At 63.4% G+C, this 19,313-nt stretch overlaps 1 protein-coding gene across 6 annotated transcripts in view; it reads left to right on the top strand.

Annotated features, from left to right (window-relative positions):
• Kdm4b (lysine demethylase 4B) overlaps positions 1–19,313 on the top strand; it is a 114,039-nt gene that overhangs the window by 53,343 nt on the left and 41,383 nt on the right. For 5 of the 6 annotated variants that reach the window (XR_006851602.2, XM_046444013.2, XM_046444011.2 and 2 more), the window contains exons 7-8: positions 12,012–12,061; positions 15,823–15,926. Coding sequence is in view for 5 of the 6 variants with exons in the window: in XM_046444013.2 (XP_046299969.1) it covers positions 12,012–12,061; positions 15,823–15,926 (154 nt within the window). In the remaining variant the exon portion in view is untranslated. Of the gene's footprint in view, positions 1–5,988; positions 6,173–12,011; positions 12,062–15,822; positions 15,927–19,313 lie in introns of those variants that run through there. The other variant, XM_058579199.1, reaches the window with a different exon arrangement.

Genomic DNA, 19,313 nt, shown 5'->3' with positions numbered 1-19,313 from the left:
AGGGCCCTCGCCAGCACCCCCGCGGCCCCTCACTCTCTCCACAAGCTGCTGGGAACACCCCACAGGCTTTGTTCAGAGGCCGCAGAACAATTTTAGGGTCCAATTTTGCACCAGAGCGCAAACATCCCCACACGCTCTCCCGAAGCCAGCGGCACTGAGCCGGGGACGCGCTGGTGTCCTGGGAATGTCCTGCCACCTGCTGCAGGACCGCGTATCCAGCAGGGTTGGGGAGGTGGTTTGCTGGTGGGCAGGGTGGTGGCGCGACCACGAGTCCCGTCTGTGTCTGTCATCGTGTCCACTCCTGTGGGTGGCGCGTCCCGCCTTCCTTTCCTTTTGTGTTCCTAGCTGTCGGGGACACGATGCCTTTATTGACTTGTATGCGGTGCTGGGAGCCAACCCCGGGTCTCACATGTGCCAGGCCAGCCTCTGCCACTGAGCACCCCCAGCTCCGAGGCGTTGTGTGACAGAACCCCGCAGGGTCACTAACCTCTGGGAGAAAGCAGTGTTCCCACATGCAGTGTCTCCTCTCGGTGGCCCATGTGTTCAGTCAGGGCCAGTCTGTGGCAGTGCGTTGACTGAAGACTGAGCTCTGCTCAGATTCCTCAGTGTCCCTCACATCCCCTTCAGCCCAGACCCCTTGTGATGGTGACCGCCTGCCCACCTCTGGGCCGCCACTGCTTGCCGGGGCCCTGTCCTTGGGGAGGTGCTGGCCAGCTCCTGCAGAGGGAGCGCCCTGATGGGGCTGCCTGGTCGCTCCTCTTGGGCAGGGTGAAGACCCTGGGCTAGGGAACCCCGGTGGCCCTTGCTGCTGAGGCTGACCTGCACCCTGGCCCTGGTGTGTAGATGACCTCTGTTTGTCCTTTTCTGTACTGTACTTGTTGAAATAAAATGTAACCCCCAGATTTTTTTGGGGGGGGTTCTGGGGATTGAACTCGGGGCACTGGACCACTGAGCCCTATCCCCAGCCTTTTTGTGTGTCTTATTTGGAGACAGGTCTCACTGAGGTCCTTAGCGCCTCCCCATTGCTGAGGCTGGCTTTGAACTCACGATCCTCCTGCTGCAGTCTCCTGAGCCGCTGGGATGACAGGTGTGGCCACTGTGCCTGCCCCCCTCCTCTTAAATGAAGTATTTTAATTACCAGAAAAAAGCTCGTGCAGAGCAGCCTGGTGCCCGGGTCTCTGGGTGGACGGACATGGCCGGGCTGTGTACTGCCCGGTATTTCCCATCTCTCCCCCCTTCCTCCTCACGTGAGGTTGGCCTTGGTGCCTGCCATCGAGTGGCCCTGGAGGACCAGCTCCTGCTTTGGTGGCTCTAGAGTTGAAGCCCAGGTAGCTGGCCCCAGCCCAGGGCTGACACCAGGGCGCAGGGCTGGGGCACAGGGCAGGTTCCCCTTCCAGGTTCCTTGGGTTGGTGGCAGAGTTGAGTTCCTGTGGTCAACTGAGGTCCCTGTTTCCTTGTTGATGCCAGCTGGGGGCCACTGTCCCCATCCTGAGGCTGCCCCCTCTGCCGCCCAGCACAGGTGTCCCGGTCAGGAGGGCTCAGGAGGGTCCCTGATGGGCCCAGCCCCCTGGGGAATCGCCCCTCTCAAGTCTGCTCACTAAGTTTTCAACAGTTCTGCCACCCGCCCCCAGGTAGCCAGGAGGTGACTGAGCCCTGGAGTCGGGGGAGCTGGGCCCGAGGCCGGCCCACCGAGGATTCCGCCTGTCCCCACTGTCACTGTGCTGCCCTTCTCTGGCCTTTCTCCTCCTGAACGGCGAAGTGGGGCAGGAAGGCCCCAGCACCCGAGGGCTGGGGAGGTGGCCACACAGGAGGCTGAGGTCTCCCCAGGCAGGTCCTGCCCAGTCCCCAGGCGACCCGGGACTTCCATCCTCCGCCTCGGCCTCCTGAGCCGCTGGGATGGCAGGCGCAGTCCCGGGCAGTTGGCCGCGTGGGCACCCACACCAAGGACAGATTTTCCTGCCTGTCTGCCCCGCCGTTGACCTGCGTGGCACCAGCTTACTCGTTCTCCTGGCTGTGACTCTGCCATCATGCCGTCCTGTCCGTCTGTCGGTGAGCACGCGGTTGTCCCCATGAGGCACTGGCAGGAGACCGCACAAGCCTCGCTGTTGGCCTCTGGCAGAGCCACGCTTGTTTCTCACAGTGTCTCGCTTGCTGTGACCCTGGGCTGTAGCTGTGGCCCAGGTCCTCACTGCCAGGTGAGGCACAGGCCGGCCAGGCACCTGCCGAGGCCGGGGAGTGTGAACAGGTGTGGAAGCGCACCCTCCCGACCACTGTCGCGTCCACCCCTGACTCATGGTCCTAGAGGTCATGAGGGTGGCCGGGCCACGGGGCACAACCCAGGTGATGAGGTGGCCGGGATGTAAGGGGCAAGAGAGGAGGGACCCTGAAAGCTCCTCGAGCCGCACCCTGCCCCACTGTTGTTGCCGTGGCTTCTTGTGGGGACAGAGGGGAGGTGCCACACACAGGCTAGGCTTCGGGGATGCTGCCTCCTTTGAGGTGTGGCTGCTGAGGCTGCCTTCAGTGTTGGTGTGTGCTCGGGCAGCAGGTGCTCTCGGGGTGCTTCTGCCCACACCTGCGCTGGCCAGCACCCAGGCACCGGGCAGTGCCCTGTAGCAAGGGAGGCTGGGAATGGTCTGCGAGCGGGTCCAGGAGGAGAAGGAGGGGCAGAGAGCCACAGCTCACCTCTGCTGCTACACAGGCCAGGTGCCTGCCAGGCTGAGCACAGAGGCCTCCGAGTTTAGGGGGAGATGGTCAGCCTTGTCAGAGTGCCCACTCGGGCATAGCACAAGCCATGCCAGGCACAGATGTCATCTGGAGGGGGATCGTCGCGTTCCTCACGACAAAAACACTCAGGGTCCCTCCAGGGGAACTGGGCTGCATGAAATAACCACACAAGAGACAGAGAGAGCTTTTTCTTTGGGTCCTGTGACGGCTCCTCTGACCTTAAGGGTCCACAGAAAGAAAGAGCGGGCGAGCCTGTGCTGACCCTTTTATTGAGGAGAAGCCATGCAAATGAGGCCAGGGTCAGGATTCAGGGGGCTGAGTCTGGCTTCCTGATGTCTGCTGTCAGCAGGTTGACTGACATCTAGGAAGGCCACCCTCAAGGGCAGAGCAAGAGAAGGGGACACCCAGAGTGTTTCCATGGAACATTCTATCCCAAACAGGGCAAGGGGTAACGTCACCGAGGAACAGGTGGGCGTAGCTCAGTCCATGGGTAACACACCAACGTCTGAACACATTCTGTTACTTTGAGGATTGGGGCAATGTCCAGGTCACTAAGAAAATGACTGACAGAGCCTCTCTGATCACGGGAAGGAGCGTGCCAGTCATTCAGCGAGACCCCCACCCACAGGGGTTCTTGGGTGGCCTTGCAGCCAGACCTGGGGCCCCCCAATGTGGAGATGGGAACTGCGGCTCTGCTGGCAGAGGCGGGACGGGGCAGCCTGCGGGGTTATCACCCAGGCAGGAGCCAGGAGCCAGATCTGGACCCAGCCCTTGTTCCTGGAGGTTCCAGCCCTCAGCCTGCAGGGCCTGGGGGCCCTGGGTGCTGCAGGAGCCTCGTGCTGTCTGTCTGGGTGCCCCACCACACGGCTGCAGTTGTGTTGTCTGTCATTTGTGGCTGAGGGCAGCACTGGCCCGCTGCCCAGCCCCTGGCATGGTCTGCAGGAGCAGATGGCCTGTGCTGGTGAGTCTCTTGTTCCTGGCAGGCGCTTCAGTGGGACGCCAGTGCACACCGCTTGCTCATGGTGCCTGGGAGGTGGGGGTCTGTGCCTTGGGGAGGCAGGTGGCCAGTCCTGCCTTGCGCTCCTCTGTAAGACGCCATCAGTTCTGTCTGGAGTGTCGGGGCTGTCATCAGCCAACCTCACCAGGCAGCTTGGAGAGGGTGTCAGGTCACCCCTGGGGCCCTCGGGGGACCCTCCCACTTTAGAAGACCACCCGCCCTGCTGGAGCCGCTTGCCTAGCCAGTGGTCACCGTGGGTAACAGCTGAGCTCAGCGGCAGGTCTGGTCTCATGAAAAACAGAAGGTGATGGCGGTGGCCTGGGAGTGGAGGGCCCTTGCTGTCTGGGTGCAAGTCGGGTGCTGAGAGCCCTGTCTCCTGGGCATCGCCCAGCAGCGGGCACGGGCCCCTGGGAGCCTAACGAAGCAGGCAGCGCAGGACTGGCCAGGTGACAGTGGTGCCGCTGGCCCTGGTGAGCAGCCTTCCTGCGGAGTCCCGGCCGCCTGCCTCTGTGACCTGACTGCGAGCGCGCTCAGGCGCCGCACACAGCCGCAGCCTCGTCAGCAGGAGCATGTGAACCGCGTGCCTCCAGCTGGTGCTGGAATTAAGAAGACAAGTTAGGGCCCTAGGACCACCTTGGGGCAGTGGGTCCCACTGTGGCTAGAACTCCCTGTCACCAGCGCCTTGGCTGTCAGGGCTGATCAGGCCCCAGTGTGGGTGTGTGAAGGGGAGGCAGAGGCCATTCCAGGGCACCTGCCTGGGCGCGCCTGGGCCCCCACAGGCCTGGATGACTGCCTGGCCCCGTCCGTCGCACACCCTGTCTGCCCCGCACGGCTCCCAGAGCGGCGTCCGCCCTCCTCTCTGGCGGCTGCCAACCCTGCTGCGGCCCTGGGCTTGGCCAGCTACCGCCTCCTTTCCTCCAGGCCCTTGCTCTGGGTCTGCAAAAGGGCAGAGGACAGCTGTCCCTGCAGCTGTGGCACTGCTCTCGGTGGACCTGCCCTGGTCCCTTGCTTGGTCCTCCTCTGTGTTTGGACAGGAGCCAGTCTGGGTGGCCGCGCAGGCACCACTGGGCTCCTGGAGGAAGGGCAGGGTGGGCGCCACCGTGCGGGCCGTGGGCTCACAGAAGGCCGCCTCCTGCTCACTCTGTGAGCCGGGATTCGGGCCACTCCAACCAGGGACTCGAGGCTGCCCTGAACGGTGGCAGGGAGTGTTGGGTGGTGCTGGTCCCAGCACGTTGGTCCCCTCCATGTTGGCCGCAGGAGGCCCTCCTCCAGCTCTGACTGCAGTGCCTGTCACTCAACACACGCCTGCCTTTTAGACCCTCCCTGAAGGGCGCACCCAGGTGGCAGGGAGGACGCACCAACGTGGGCACACGCTGGACTTCTTGGTTTTTGGTTTTAACTTGTGGCCTAAGGTAAACTGGGGACCAGCTTCCTTTAGTTCAGTGTTTAATGGAGGCCACCCCCACCCTGGTCTCTTGTGGCCTGATCCTTAGCAGGGAGGGCAGGGCAGGGTGCAGCCAGCGCTGGCGCCTCAGGTCCTTGGGGAGGACGGCTAGTGCCTGGACCACCCCCAGTCCTGCCCACAGTCCAGGTGACACCCGGGGTGCCACACTCCAGCGCTCTTGATCTTGTGAGTGTCTCAGTACTAATGTCATTCTTTGAAGCCATCGGTACTGCTGTGTGACACCAGATCCCGTAGTCTCTTGTCCTGGGGAGCCATCCTCTCGAGATCAGGCCCCTGTGGCTCAGGAAGGCCCTTACCTGCAAGCAGGCCCCCGGGTCCTGCAGATGTCTGTCTCAGGGGGTCTCATGCTAGGGACAAGGGGACCAGCTCCCAGCAAGGAGGGGGGCCTTGGGACAGAAGCAGGGGGGTGTTGTTCGGTGTCGGCCCTAAGGGCCCTGTGCTGCCCGGGCCGGCTGTGCACATGGGCTCTGGCCCTGTGAAGCCCAGGTACCCACGCCCGCCTACGGGGCCGCGTCCTCGCCCTCCTGCTCCCGCAGTGGCCGCTCTCCGTGCTCCCTCCCAGCTGGGCCCTGGCTCCCGGGTGCTCTGGCGGTTCCAGGGCTGCCTGTTGGTCCTGCCCTTGGAGCTGCCGCCTGCCTACACGTCTCCCTGAGGTCTTTGTCTTCCACTCTCACCTGGGTGGCCCCTCGAGGTCTCCATCCTCCGGGCAAGACTGTCGGCAGCACTCTGTAGGACCAGGCATGGTGATAGGCCGCTGTGGTTATGCCTTCCAATGACCGCTGTGTCCTTTTCGCTGTTACAGGGAGGCTCTGGATCGTCCTGACTGCAGGCCGGGGGCGTGTGAACCTGCTTCCTCCACGCAGCAGTGGCCCCACGGCTGTGCAGGTGCCCAGAGCAGAGCGGGGCGAGTGCAGCTGCAGGCGCCCTGCTGTCCACCACCTGGCCTTGTCCGTGGCGAGGGCCTGGCCTGAGCAGCCTGTGGTCTGAGGGAGCCTTTCCGGCTGGAGGGGCCCTTCCCTGGGCTGGGGCTGGGGCTGGGGCTGGGACCCCCAGTGCCGCAGGCTGACGTTTGCTCCCTTAGAATCGCAGGCCCAGGGGCTCTTCCTCCGGGTGTGACTGGCGTCCTTGGTGTGGAGCTGATGGCTGGCCGTGGTGGGCAGTGGCCTTCCTCCCAGTCCTGGCGGGCTGAGGGCCTGGAGTGCAGTGGGAGGGTGTTTGTGGGGCCTGCCTGCGGCTCTGGGGTCTGGGGGGGTGTGTACTTGCTGGGCTGGGGACGGAGCCCGGGGCCCTAACTGAGCTTCCCCCAGCCCTGTGGGATATTTCATTTAGGATTGACGACTGTGCGACTGGCCTGCCATTGCTGTGTCCTATCTGTGGGGACAGTTTCCTGTTTACTTCTCCCTCGGTTCGTCCACCCACAAAGCGTGCCAGGTTCCTGCAGCGTGCTCCGTGGTGTCCCTCTCGGCAGGCAGCTGGCCTCAGCGGGAAGCAGGGAGTGCCAGAGGCCCCTGGGGCGTGTGCCTTTCCTCGGGAGCCGGGTGACCTGCACTCCCTGGTGTTCTGGCTCCCCTGGTGGGGCCTGTGGAGGAGGCCACCTGTGGCCACAGTGCCTGGCCAGCTGCTAGGGCAGCACTGCAGCCTGCAGCCGTGTCCTTGGTGCCAGCCAGTTGTTGGAACAGCTCTCCTGAGGCCAGTGTCCCTGTCTTGCTAAAGTCACCTGTTCCAGGGCATCTAGGTGACATGCTGTCTCTGTGGTCAGCGTGACTGTGTGGCCCTGGTTCCACTGTACACGCAAAGGGCCCTAGCAGGGGCTGCCGGCCTGGCTGGGAAGGGGGTCTCGGCAGCGGGGCTCGCAGGGGGTTGCCCAGGGCTTCCGGGCGGGACTAGGTGGTGTTCCTGCTTGGTCTGTGCTGGAACCGTCCACTGGGGCAGGGCCCAGGGCCATGGTGGGACCTCATTATGCCCATCATGGGGGCTGCTGGCCCTTGGCCACAGTGGCCTCCTGGGCTGCAGGGGGTGGCATCCTCCTGCAGGGCACGTGCTCCGGTGCCTCAGCCCCATGTGATGAGGCCGCGGGGAGGCGAGGGCTCTCTGTCCGGAGTGGTGCCGACACTGTGAGACCAGCTTCCTGGCCCCCAGCGCACCGGCTGAGCTGACCTTCCAGACGGCTCCTGCCTGTACCATTCTGACCCTCGTACTTGGCAGAGGGGGGACAAGGCCCTGCCTGTTACCACTGTCACCTGGTGGCCAGGGCCTCCTGATGCTGGAAGCTTCCAGGCTGATGTTGTCACTGGCATGTCACACAGGTCTGAGGAACAGCCGATATGGTGACTCCTGTCCCTGGGTTCCAGGCCAGCTCAGCTACGGGGACCAGGGGGTGGCACAGGCGACAGACATCTACTGCAAGGGGCCAAGGCCTCAGTTCATGGGCCTCTTCCTAAGGCCTCGTCCTAAGCGTCTCCCAGGGTTGTGGGCTCCTGGCTGACCTGGAAGGCAGCAGCCCCTCCGGCCCTGCCTGTCCATGGCCTGGGAGAGAGAGGAGGGGCAGAGGCCGGAGGGGTAGAGGGCACCGGGCCGGCCTGGCTCCCGTCAGACCCCACCCCCACCCCGCCTTGGTTTCCCTGATTTCCGAGGTCAGATGTCACTGCCAGAGCAATGACAGACCCTTGGGGGTACTGTAGTGCCTGTGTTCGGCAGTGTCATCTTGCCACACCATGTCCCTGCCCGGAACTCCAGCCTAGCCTTCCCTGGGGCCTCAGGTCCCCCACCCAGGAGGTGAGCCCAGCAGCCACCTCGGCAGAGCAGTGCCGGGGGCTGTGGCCCCAGCCCGTGTGCTGGCAGTGCGTGCTGACGGATGGCCCGGGCGCAGGCCCTTGTCCCCGAGACAGTCTGTGTTCCTCTTCCTGACACACTCATTTAATTTTTAACTCACAAGGCATTTGCTTATTTATTTTCATTGTTCTTGATAATAATTCTAAGCCATTAGAGGGGAAAATTATATTCAAAAATGCTGTTTCACACTTTATTTGTTTGATGATTTAGAGCGATAGAAAATAGCACATTTGCTGGCTTTTATAGTCTGATAATTATTCACATCCATCAAGCCATTCCAGGGGGGTAAACAAAACACCAAGAAAATTACACTATTAATAGCCGCCGCCTCGCGCCGGAAGCCTCTTCCCGGCTGGCCGGCACCAAGGCGGCTCCGAGGCAGTGGCCGCCCAGCTCGGCCGGGGCAGTGCAGCCTTGGAGACACAGGGGGCCTCTCCTTCCCTGGCCTGGGCTCAGTCACTGAGCTGCTCAGCCACCGGCCAAAGAGCCACCGCTGAGCCCCAGCCTCCGATGCTCTGAACCCTGGGCTCCCCCCATCAGCTCCGGGGGCTCGTCAGGGGCCACGTGGGCAGAAGCTTCTGCACCGCCAAGGCCATGTGCGTGGTGTCTGAGGTGGCTTTGCGGCCAGCCCGGCCTTGGCCTGCTCTCACATGGTCCTGGAGCCTGCCGTGGTCCCTGGCCTCACTGAGCTACCCCGCCGTCGTCCTCCCTGGGACGCACCTCGTGCTCTCGAGCCGGGGTCCCTGCGTTGCCTCCTTAGGGTGGCAGTCGCTGGGGGGCACTCTTGACCCCCCACTGTAGTCACTGAGGTGGGGGAGAGGCCAGGAAAGGCTGCCAGCCAGTGCCCACCCATCTTCCTCAGGTATCCATCTTGGATCTCCCAGGCTCAGGATGTTGCTTCCTTCTGGAACCTTCCTTCTAGAGCTAATCCTTTTGCCGCTACCAGTGTGTTTCCCTGTGGCCTTTGGAACTGTTAACCTGCCAGGTCATGTTTGTCCCCACTGTTCTGAGGGTTCCCAGTTGGAGAGCAGCCACTTCTGGGCCTGCCTCTTCCTACCTGCCTCACGCCTGACACCACTCCAAGAAGGTTTCAGAAGAGGGCATGAGCCATGCCGTCCCTGGGGGTGCCTCCGGGGCCATGCCACACCACCTAGTGCTGTGGAGCTTGCTGCGTCTCACAGGCCACTGCAGGTCACCTGGGGTGGTTGCCAGAGACGGCTCGCAGCGCAGCGTGGCTGGAGGGGCAGAGCTGATGGCTCGCGGGTCTCACTGGCACCCTCCAACAGTGCTCCGCATGGGGACTGAGACGGTGGGGGAGGGACGGCCTGGAGGCTTCTAAAAACACAGACAGCCGCCAGGGGGGATGACTACGGAGACAGTCCCCCACAGCCACTGTGGCCAGCCCTCCTTGGCCTCCAGACAGCCCAGGACAGCCCACTCCGGCCTTGCCGAGCCCAGCTTGCCAGAGACTCCATCACACCCGGGGTCCCAGGGATAGGCCCCAGAAGGTGCCTGGAGGGAGGAGCACGTGGGCCCGTGTGGTCCAGAAGGTTGTGGCCTCCTGGGCTCTGGAGGTGAGAGGAGGCCAGCCCTGGAGGGGGCAGAGGAGCCAGGGGACACGGGCTGCATGGGGCTGAGGTGCTGCTGGTGGAGAGGGAGGGAGAGGGGCCGGGCTCTGCCGGGCGGACACAGGGAGAGGCCGCAGCAACTGTGCGGACAGGAAGGAGGACAGGAAGCAGGCTGCAGGCGTGAGCAGCTCCTGTCCAGGGCCGAGCTGGACAGGTCCCTAGGAGGTGTGGAGGGATCTGGAGGCCACCTGCCCAAGAAAATGTGCAGGAGCCCTGTGCGCACAGCTGGGCTGCTGCATGCAGAGGAGCCACCAGGGGTCACTGGCAGGCAGAGAGGTTGGTTTAGGTCATGGAGTTTGACCTTGTGATGGGGACTGAGCTCCCAGGGAGCGAGGCAAACTGCCTCCCTGCGTCGGTGACCAATAAAAACAACTTTGTTTTACAGCCCCGAGAAATCGCTTGCTAATAGCCAGACAGATGCTGCTTCTGCCTCGAGGTTTAGCGAACAAACATTTTCAACCCAAATACCCACTTTTCCTGTTTCTCCTCCTCCAGAGCCAGATCTGAGTCTAGGGGATGCCCCAGCGCGGTACCAGGCATGGGCTGTGGTGACAGTGGCAGTGCTGTGCTCTTGGGGGAGGGGCCTGCCAAGGCTCTGCACTAGAGTCCCCAAAGGGTCCGTGGGGCCTTCCCCTGCACACTGACGAGACTAGCTCTGGCTGCCCTTCCTTGCCACCCTCACTCTCCTCCCTCCTGTGTGATCTGCCCTGGCCACCTGGGCCCTTGTCACCCTGGGCTCCCAGGGCACCAGGCAGTGTAGGTGGGGGGGTCCAGCCTCATGGCTACCTGGAGCTGCCCCGATTCTGAAGGCAAGTGGCACTTGGGACACTGGGCCTCCCATGTCTGTGGAGCCTTCTCTGCCTTCCTCCTCCTCCAGGTGAATGGCCAGGCGGTGCTCGGTGCATGTGTCCCTGAGGACCCAAGCCCTTGGCCCCGGCTGCTGCTAGGCCCTGGTAGGTGGTGGGAGGTGCAGCCGGCTCCAGGCCTGACAGCACAGTCCTGGCCTCGGAGGCTGCGGAGCTTCCCGCCCAGGAGCTGTGTGCGTCTCCAGGGGCTGCTCTTCCCAGCACTGGCCAGCGTCCCACAGTCTGGGCTTCCCGATAACAGAGGAGCCTCCTTCCAATGTATTAAACTTTTAACATCCACCAGATTCAATTAATCTTATCTTTACAACTCCCAATTACAGGCGGTAATTAAGTGAAAGCTGCATTGTCGGCTGGGGGTACTGCATTCATCATCCCGCCTCGAAGCCATAAATTAGTTCCTTCCCGTCCTCGCTCTTCCCAGAAGGCACAGGACGCTTCCTTTCCTGGGTGGGGGTGGGGGCACCAGTCCCAAAAAAGTGCTTTGGGTTGGGATTAACTTTTATCATCTCCACCTACCTGATAAAGGGCCCTTTAAGAAGGAATGACCTCGAGGATGTCCAGACAATGATAATTTCTGAACAATGGAGTGAAGGTGCCTGGGTTGCCTCAGGCAGGGGCCCTGGGAATGTGCCCAGGAATTAATTTTCACATCCCATTTAGATTAGAGAGACTGTTCCCTTCTCTCCTGCCCCCACCCCTTTTAATCTTATTAGGAAAGTACTTCTAATTGGTTGGAATGGCCTCGGCAGCTGGGGCTCTGAGGCCAGAGGCCAAGGCCTGCTGTGCCCCCTCCTGCCCGGCTCCTCGGAGATGCTGGCAGCCTTACTCTAGAGGGGTCTCTAAACCTGGCGCCATCCTTGGGGTGGCGCCCCGGGTGCTGCAGCGTCCTGGCCTCCACCCCCTCCATGCCAGGACACAGATGTCCCAAGGCACCCCCTGTGTGGGCAGTGGGCTCTGGTCCTGAGCGAGGCCGTGGCGTGGGCTGGGCCGGGCCGGCTGTGCAGCTCGCCCCCTGCCAGGCTGGCGGCCTCGCCAGCTCGCACACATGGCGTCGGTGGCATGGGGCCCATGGCATCTGTTGGCAAACTTTCTCTTACATCTTTCTTACTGACGGTGGCGCCTCAGTCCTCTCTCAGACGTGAGTGTGTGAAGTAAAGCGTGCGAGGTGGTGAGAGTGAGGCCTTCCTTCTGGAAGCTTCTTCCCTGTTGGCCCCCGGCCCGGGAACCGTGGAGAACGGCGGAGGCGCTTCCTGCTGAGCTCTGAGGCACACCCGCCGCAGCCCCAGTCGGGCTCTGTCCTCAGCAGGGTGTAGTGTCACTTATCTGGGGATGTCCCCTCCTGGCCCTTGCCTCTGCTGTCGCAGCCTGGGCCTGGGATTCTGCCTTTGCTCCCTCCTCCAGCTGCTCCTCGCCCCGCCCCGTGGGGTCCCCCCCTGCCTCCCCGTGCCCACGTCTGCCACGTCTCCGCTGGCCTCTGACCTGCCTCCCTTCTCTCGTAGGTATGCCATCCCACCGGAGCACGGCAAGCGCCTGGAGCGGCTGGCCATCGGTAGGTGTCTGCGCCCGCGGGGTGCAGGGTGGACTGGGCCGGCAGGCGGGCCAGGGAGTGGCGGCTGTGGGTTCTGGTTGGGGACAGCGATGTGCTTCAGGACACTGGTGTCCTGTTCCCCATTTTCTGTCTCCCTGGGGACCAGATCGTATTCCACCGTGTGTGGTCTCCGTGTCTGTTGTACCTGAGGTCCCGGCCTGGCCACGCTCCTGTGGGCTGGGAGGGCGGTGTGTTCTCGTGGCCTCAAGGTGCCTGCGCCTCGCCACCTCTCTAGTTGCGAGTCTGGTTGGGCTGGCCGCCCCTGGCCTGTGCAGTGCCGCCAGGCCATGCGCCATGTCGTCCTGGGGCCAGCTGTGCTGGGCTCCCTCTGCAGATGTCCTTATTGTCTGGCCTGCATTCATACCCTATCTGGGGACTCGGAGCCAGAGCACTTGTCTGAGGGGCTCCTGGTTTGGGGGTGCCTGGCTGGCTCAGCACCAAGCCCTGTGGCCCTGCTGCCCAGGAGCCTGGTCCCCCGGGAGCTCCTGCCTGCTCCTGCCTGCTCTCCTGCCCAACACCAGCCCAAGCTGTCTGCTGTCACATGGCTCCTCAGAGCCTGGACCGTCCAGTCTTACCCCATGTTGGCCATGGAGCTGGCACCCCACTGATGTGTCGGCAAGTGGCGGGTTCCGGAGGCTGGGATTTCAAGGTCAGGGCCCCAGCAGAGCTGGCGCCTGGTGAGGGCTGCCCCTCGCAGGCGGTCCCTGCTGTGTGTCCTCTGTGGCAGGGGCTCCCTCCCTTCCATGAGACCTGATCACCACCCTTTGTGCTCCCCACTCGGGTGGGAGTTCCGGCCCCAGGTGCAGCGAGCCCAGCTGCTGCAGCCACCTCTCGGGTCCTGCCCTGTTGAGCGCCCGCCTCAGCGCAGCCGCCAACTCTGTGCTGGCCCAGCAGGTGGCCTTGGGGCCACGTGGGAGCAACCTGGGGCACAGGAGAGAGTGAGGGACAACAAGAACCCTCGGCTCCCTGACCCCCACGGCTTCCCTCTGTCCCCTTCTCTCCTTTGGCACGAAGACACCCTGCACGTGCCGTCTCCTGCTCCCACTGGCTTTGGGCGTCGGAGGAGCAGCCGGTCTTCCCCAGCAGTGGGCGCCCTGTCCTGGAGGTGGCACGCGGCGTTTGTCGATCTTGGGAGATGCACTTGAGATGCGGGGGCTTGCTGGGGCAGGTGGGCCGGGTGCCTTCCCCGGAGCGGCTGCCTGGCGTCCTGTAGACACCTGGACCTCCCTGGGGGTGGCCACACCTGGTCCCAGCAGCATGTGCCTCTCGTTGGGCTTCTGCAGTGACGCTCAGCCGCAGCAGAGGGCCAGCCACTGGTCGTTCCAGTTGCATTTTCAGCAAGAAGTCATTGAGGGCATCCGCTGTGTTCCCTGTGGCGTGGGTCTGCCCTTGTGCTGCTGCTCGCTGGCCTCAAAGAGCTCAGCTCCCAGCTCTGGAGGTTGTAGCCTTTAGTCCAGGGGAGGCAGGCTGGGCCTCCCGAGGCCCCAGGGACAGTCCAAGGCCCCCTCCTCCAGTCCAGAGCCGGCACGCGGTGTCGGCCCTCCTGCCTCCTCCCGTGAGGACCCCGGGGTCTCCCTGTGGGCTCACAGAGGGAAGGACCTAAGTGGCGAGCTCAGGCACTGTGGTGACCAGGTCACCGCGCCCCTGGCCCTGCCCACAGTTTCTCTCCTCTGCGTTTGGATCACGTCTAGACCAGTCGCGGCGCCCCAGCTCCTCTCTGGCTGCCTTTTGTGTTAAGAGAGCTGCAGGCTGACGGGCGAGCGGGGACGAGTGGGGACAAGCAGAGGGTCCCGTGGCCTGGGCAGTCTTGGCGGGCACACGCCCTTCCCACTCTTCACAGCCGAGCCACAACCTGGGGCAAGCTGTGTGTCCACGTACAGGGCTTGGCAGGGCCTGTGGGGAGCCAAGGCCGCTCCGTGGGGGCTCCCCATACGGGTCCTTGAAGAGTGGAGGCTCAGCTGCCCAGAACTCGGGGCAGGCCTTGGCCAGGGAGGGTCGGAGACAAGGAGCACAGGCCTGTCAGATGCCAGCGTCTCCTGGCTGCCTGGCTTGGGACCCTGCCAGGGTCCTGGGCTCTGTCACGGGCTCCGTGGTGGAGGGGCTGAGGTGGGTGTGCGACTAACCTGGAGAACGAGGGCCTGGCTCTGCGGGGAGGGCTGGGGGAGCGCTGGGGGGCCGGAGAGAGCATTAATGCGTCGGCGCATTATCGGTGCTAATCACTTAAAATGTGCGCCTTTATTAGAGCTTTAATGAGCGCCACTTAAAGCGCGCATTAAAAAGAGGAACGGCGGGCGGCCACAGCAGTGGCGGGCAGCAGTGGCAGGCAGTCGTAATTCTCATTAAAATGCTCTCCGTGAGGGGGAGGGGCTGGTCCAGGGAGCGACACACCTTCCAGAACTGCCATTGTGTCAGTGCAGGTGTGGTGGCGAGCCTCTGCCAGCGCCAGGGTCTCCTCTGACCATCTACCCCCGGATGCGTGCTGGCCGAGAGACCAGGGTCCCAGGTCCAGGCCGGTGATGGCTGCAGGTCCATCCTGGAGGCAGTGGACACCCGTGGGCTGTGCCTGCCACCGCCATGACCTTCTCCTTTCCTGCCTTTGATCTGAATGGCGCCTGGTCTCCCCTCGTGGGGACAGTGGCTGGGATGGACAGACCAGCACCGTGCAGACACCTGGGATGAGGGACCGGCTTTGGCCTGGCCCTCCCTGCCCCCCGCCCTGCCCACCTCCTTGGCCTCTTCATCCTCCGTTTGTCAGGAGCAGAGCAGGAAGTGCCTGAGCACAGAGGGGCCTGTCCCCACGTGCTGCCCACCCTGGCTCGGGGCTGCGTGCCGGCTCTAGGAAGTATGCCGAGCCCACGAGAGAGCTGGCCTTCCTTGGTGCTGTCCCTCCTGCAGCGGGGACTGTGTGCTCCCCCTGAGGCGTGGGGCCAGCTGGGCCATGGCCAGGACCTGCTGTTGGAGGCCCGGGACTCCCTTTCCCTGAGCCACAGTGCAGGTGTGGTGACGAGCCTCGGCCAGAGGGGGGCGTGGGAGTCTCTGGGAAGTGCTTGGGAGCGTCTGGTGCCCGTGGGGCGATGCTGGGTCCTGACTGAACGTGGCCTTGGTCAGCTAGGGGTCTGCTGGGGGCAGGAAGCCTCCGAGCAGGAACTAGACCACCCCTTTCCTGTGGCGGGAGAGTGAGGCGGGTGGCTGTGAGCTCTCCTCTCCCTGGGTCTGGGGGCTGAGGGTGGCTCTGTCTGGTTCCCTTGCCTGCTCAGCAGGGAGATGTGGGCCGGGCCAGGGCGCTCAGGACCCCGTGTGCCCGGGGGTCTCCTGGGGCCGGGTCAGGCTGGTTGCTGGAGGAAGCCTGTGAGAGCTGCTCTGTGCACCCCGGGCCTCGCCTGGCTTTGCAGTACTGGCCGGGAGGGGGGCCATACCCGTTTTGCCCTCTGGCTGCACTCTCAGGTCCTCTCCACGTGACAGTGGCACAGCAGATTCCATCCAGGAAGAGCCCAAGTGTGGGACCCAGTGTGTGCCGGGCCACACCTGTCACATGAGTGGCTCTGTCCTTCCCTCTGGGCTATCCCTGTTGGTCTGCTGCCCGCAGGGCCCCTGCATCCCCCAGCAGAGCCCCGTGCCACGTGTGGGTCCTGCAGCTGTGGCCTGACCGTGGCCTCTCGGGCGTGTGGCACCCAGCTCAGCACGCTCACCCAGCCCTGCTCACCCTGGTCTCTCCCGTCCAGGATTCTTCCCCGGGAGCTCTCAGGGCTGTGACGCCTTCCTGCGGCACAAGATGACGCTCATCTCGCCCATCATCCTGAAGAAGTACGGGATCCCTTTCAGCCGGGTGCGTATGGGCTGGCAGGGGCCCGCGTGGGGAGGGGCCAGGGCCTAGGTCCAGTGGCCGCAAATGGCCAAGGAGACAGGATCTTGACCCAGAGAAGGTTGAGGGGAGGCAAGTTGTCCTCGAGGTTGGCCTCCAAGCCCTGCTGGCGGTGAGGTGGGGGGGTTGTGAACCAAGTGAGGGCCCCAGTGTGGCCCCCTGGTCCCTTAGCAGGGCTACAGGGGGTCAGGTGCAAAAGGGGAAAGGTGGGACCTGCTACAGAGGACCCAGGGCAGACCCCTCCCAGCCTCAGGTGCCTTTTCTCGGCCTGCACCTTGTCTGGGCCCCATAGAGTGGCCGCCTCAGCCCGCCTTGGAGAGGATACACACAGGCTTAGAGACGAAAGGGCTGGCTGCCTGCAGCCTGTGTTCCAAGGCTACACATCCTCGCAGAGGGCTGAGGGCCGAGGTGTCAGGCGGGACTGTGGTCTGCAGGAGGTAGTGGGTGGTGAGAGAGCAGCTCTCTAGGCACCCAGATGACAGGCACCTCAGTCAGGCCTGGGAGCTCTGTGTCCCCAGGGGAGCATGCATTGCACCTGGCCTGAAGGTCCAGCCAACGGGCATTCAGGACAGGCCTTTGTGGGCAGGAAAGTCCCCAGGTCATCCAGGTGGGAAGCTGGAGCCTTCCAAGCCCGGAGGGCTGGCGGGGAGAAGAGCCTCTGGGGCCTGGTTCTGAAGGGCTCTGTGAAGAGCCTCGCACGGAGCTCAGCGCCAGCACACGGGGGTGGGGTGGCCCCTGAAGCCTGGTCGCTGCCTGCAGCATCAGCTGGGACCGCGTGCCGCGTAGGCATGGCCCAGGGACTGTGCCCCGGCCGGGGTGTGCAGGATGGTGGGGAGTGTCCTGAGGACACAGGCTCCTGTTCCTGCTTCTCCTTTTTGTTGTGGCCTCAATTGAGTCACTACCAGGAAACCAGTCGAGGGCGCTGTGCTCAGGGAAGGGAGAGGTGCGGTCTAGACGACAGTTTGTGACCTGCCAACACCACAGCCGCTCCCTTGCTCCCGGCTTGGTGGCCCGGATGTGGCCGTCCAGCTGGCAGGAGCAGCCCCTCCCAAGTGACCCATGAGCCACGAGCACTCTTTTCTGAGAGCAGCGTGGTCCCCCATCTGAATTCCTGGCACTCTTCAAACGAGTCACTCCCCGCACCCCCCTTATAAATCTTTGTAATGGTATTTACTTCTAGAAGGAAAAGCAGATCGATGGTAGAGGCTTTCAATGATTAAAAGTGTGTGTTTCTGTAACCTGCCTCCGACTGCCTCGTTCATCCTGCAAGAGCCCCGGAGAAGGACCAGCAGCCGGGCCGGCGCCCCTCCCCACTGACCCCTGCTGCTCGGCCTGCCCGTCACCAGAACGCCCCTGATCCATTGTCAGGAGATGCTGACAGCAGCGACGTGCAGGACAGGCTTCCAGGCTGGGTGCACCACAGGGATGCGGAAGTTTTGATAGGAACATGGCCTTCTCGTCGTTCCAGCCAGCGTGTCCTATCCCAGGCCTCAGTCAAGCGAGGGCTTGTCAGGGCAGATGAGGCCCCAGTGTCCACCTGAGCCTGGCCCCTCATGTCCAGGCTTTACACTTGGTGTCACAGGGTCCCAGTTGTGCCCCAGAAGGCCTGAGTCTGTAGCTCCCTGTGTGTGCTGCGTGGTGAACCTGCAGGCCTGGTTGTCCACCACGCCAGGGCAGCCTCTGGAGAGAGAGCGTCCCGCCTGGGGTCAGAGGGAGAGACAGCAGGGGCTTTCTGGGTCAGCTCCAACGGGCTGGGAAATCAGTACTAGGGATTGGACCCAGGGCCTTTAACCACTCAGCCCCATCCCCAGCCCTTTTTTACGTTTTATTTAGAGACAGACTGTCACTGAAGTGCTGAGGCTGGCTTTGAACTCATGACCCTCCCACCTCAGCCTCCCGAGCCGCTGGGATTAGAGATGGGGCCACCCGCTTGGCCATTAATTTCATTTTTTAAAAAAGTTCCAAGCCCTATTTCGCCTGCTTCTGTTACATGGAGCTCCAAGTGAGGTGACAGAGGCAGTCCTGGAGATCTTGGCTACGTGGGTGTTGTGGGGCCTTGGGGACGCAGGCATGTCCCCCTCCCTGATTCCTGCCGACACTCCACCCTGCTGCGTGAGGCTGTCACTTGGACAGAAATTTTAAAATATGGCTTAATGCACACTGACTCCCTTGATTGGTGTAATTAATTATTTGAAAAGAAAAATATTACAGTTCTCCAGGACGGGCGCTTCCCAGGCCGCAGGGTCTTGATTGATGTTTGATGCGCGGCTGCTCCTGTTGGGGGAGCCCCTCTCCACCACCCCAGCCCCGGGCCTTGGACTCCTTGCTGGTTACGCATGCAGCCCTTTCTGCTCCTCTCTGGGGGACAAGTGAGGTGAACGGCCTGAGAACACCCATAAGCCCACTCGTGAGGGCGAGAGGACAAGCCCCCTGTGCAAACAGGGCCAGGGCTGGAGGGACCCGCGAGGACCCGCAGGCCAGCAGACACGTCGGCCTCGGCGCTGCGGATGCACCTGCGTGGCCACAGTGGCCACGGGTGCTGGAGAGCCCTGGGCGGCTCTCTCTAGGAAGTGCAGCCCTGGGCCCACAATGCCCTCCCATGCCCACTTCTGCAGAGAGGACCCACGTCTGCAGGGAGCCTCACACAGGGACCTTCCTGGTGGCTTCCTCACAGGAGCCTGAAGCTGGAAATGGCCCACACGGCCATCGGCAGGGAAAGGCTGGACGGCAGCGACGCATCCTCATGACTGGCTCCACTCGGGAGGCAAGGCTCTCCTGGCATCCAGGAGCCGGCACGACCCTGCCTGAGTGGCACCTCGACCCCGCCTGGCCCCTCATACCCCGCCTGGCACCTCGGCTTGGCGCGTGCGCCTTGAGAGCCAGCGGGCCCGAGTGGCAAGAGCACGTGTGGGTGGGCCTGCCTGCAGGGTGCTGGACACCCGTCCTGCCCTGGCTGCCGGAAGGGTGTGGGTGTGTACCACCCTCTGCTTGTGCCACGTGGCGTACTGCATACAGATAGACTCGGGGTCCGCCAATGGACCCCTCAGTCGCCTCCACTCCCGAGCCTAGGTGCCTGTCTGAGGCGCGCCCGGCAGCCCTCCCCGGCAGCGGGAGCCGTCTCCACCGTTGCCTATTGCCGTCTTTCTGAGCATCGCCTTCCCAAGCACTTCATCAGCAGCAGATGGGTCGGTGGTTGTCTGCCGTCCCCGTCCTGGGAGTGGAAGGTGGCCTGGTGTGGTGTGGGGCTGACCCCCCACTGTCTGGCAGCCCCCACCTCCAGGCCTCAGGAGGCTGTTCTGGAAGCCTGGGGTCTGGGTCACTGTGGCCCCCGCCCGCCCCACTCAGGCCAGC

This window comes from Marmota monax, unplaced genomic scaffold, assembly GCF_021218885.2.
Source record: "Marmota monax isolate L192 unplaced genomic scaffold, Marmota_monax_Labrador192_F-V1.1 WCK01_AAM20220418_F8-fsc00102, whole genome shotgun sequence".
NCBI lineage: Eukaryota > Metazoa > Chordata > Mammalia > Rodentia > Sciuridae > Marmota > Marmota monax.
This window is presented reverse-complemented; position numbering and strand designations above follow the sequence as displayed.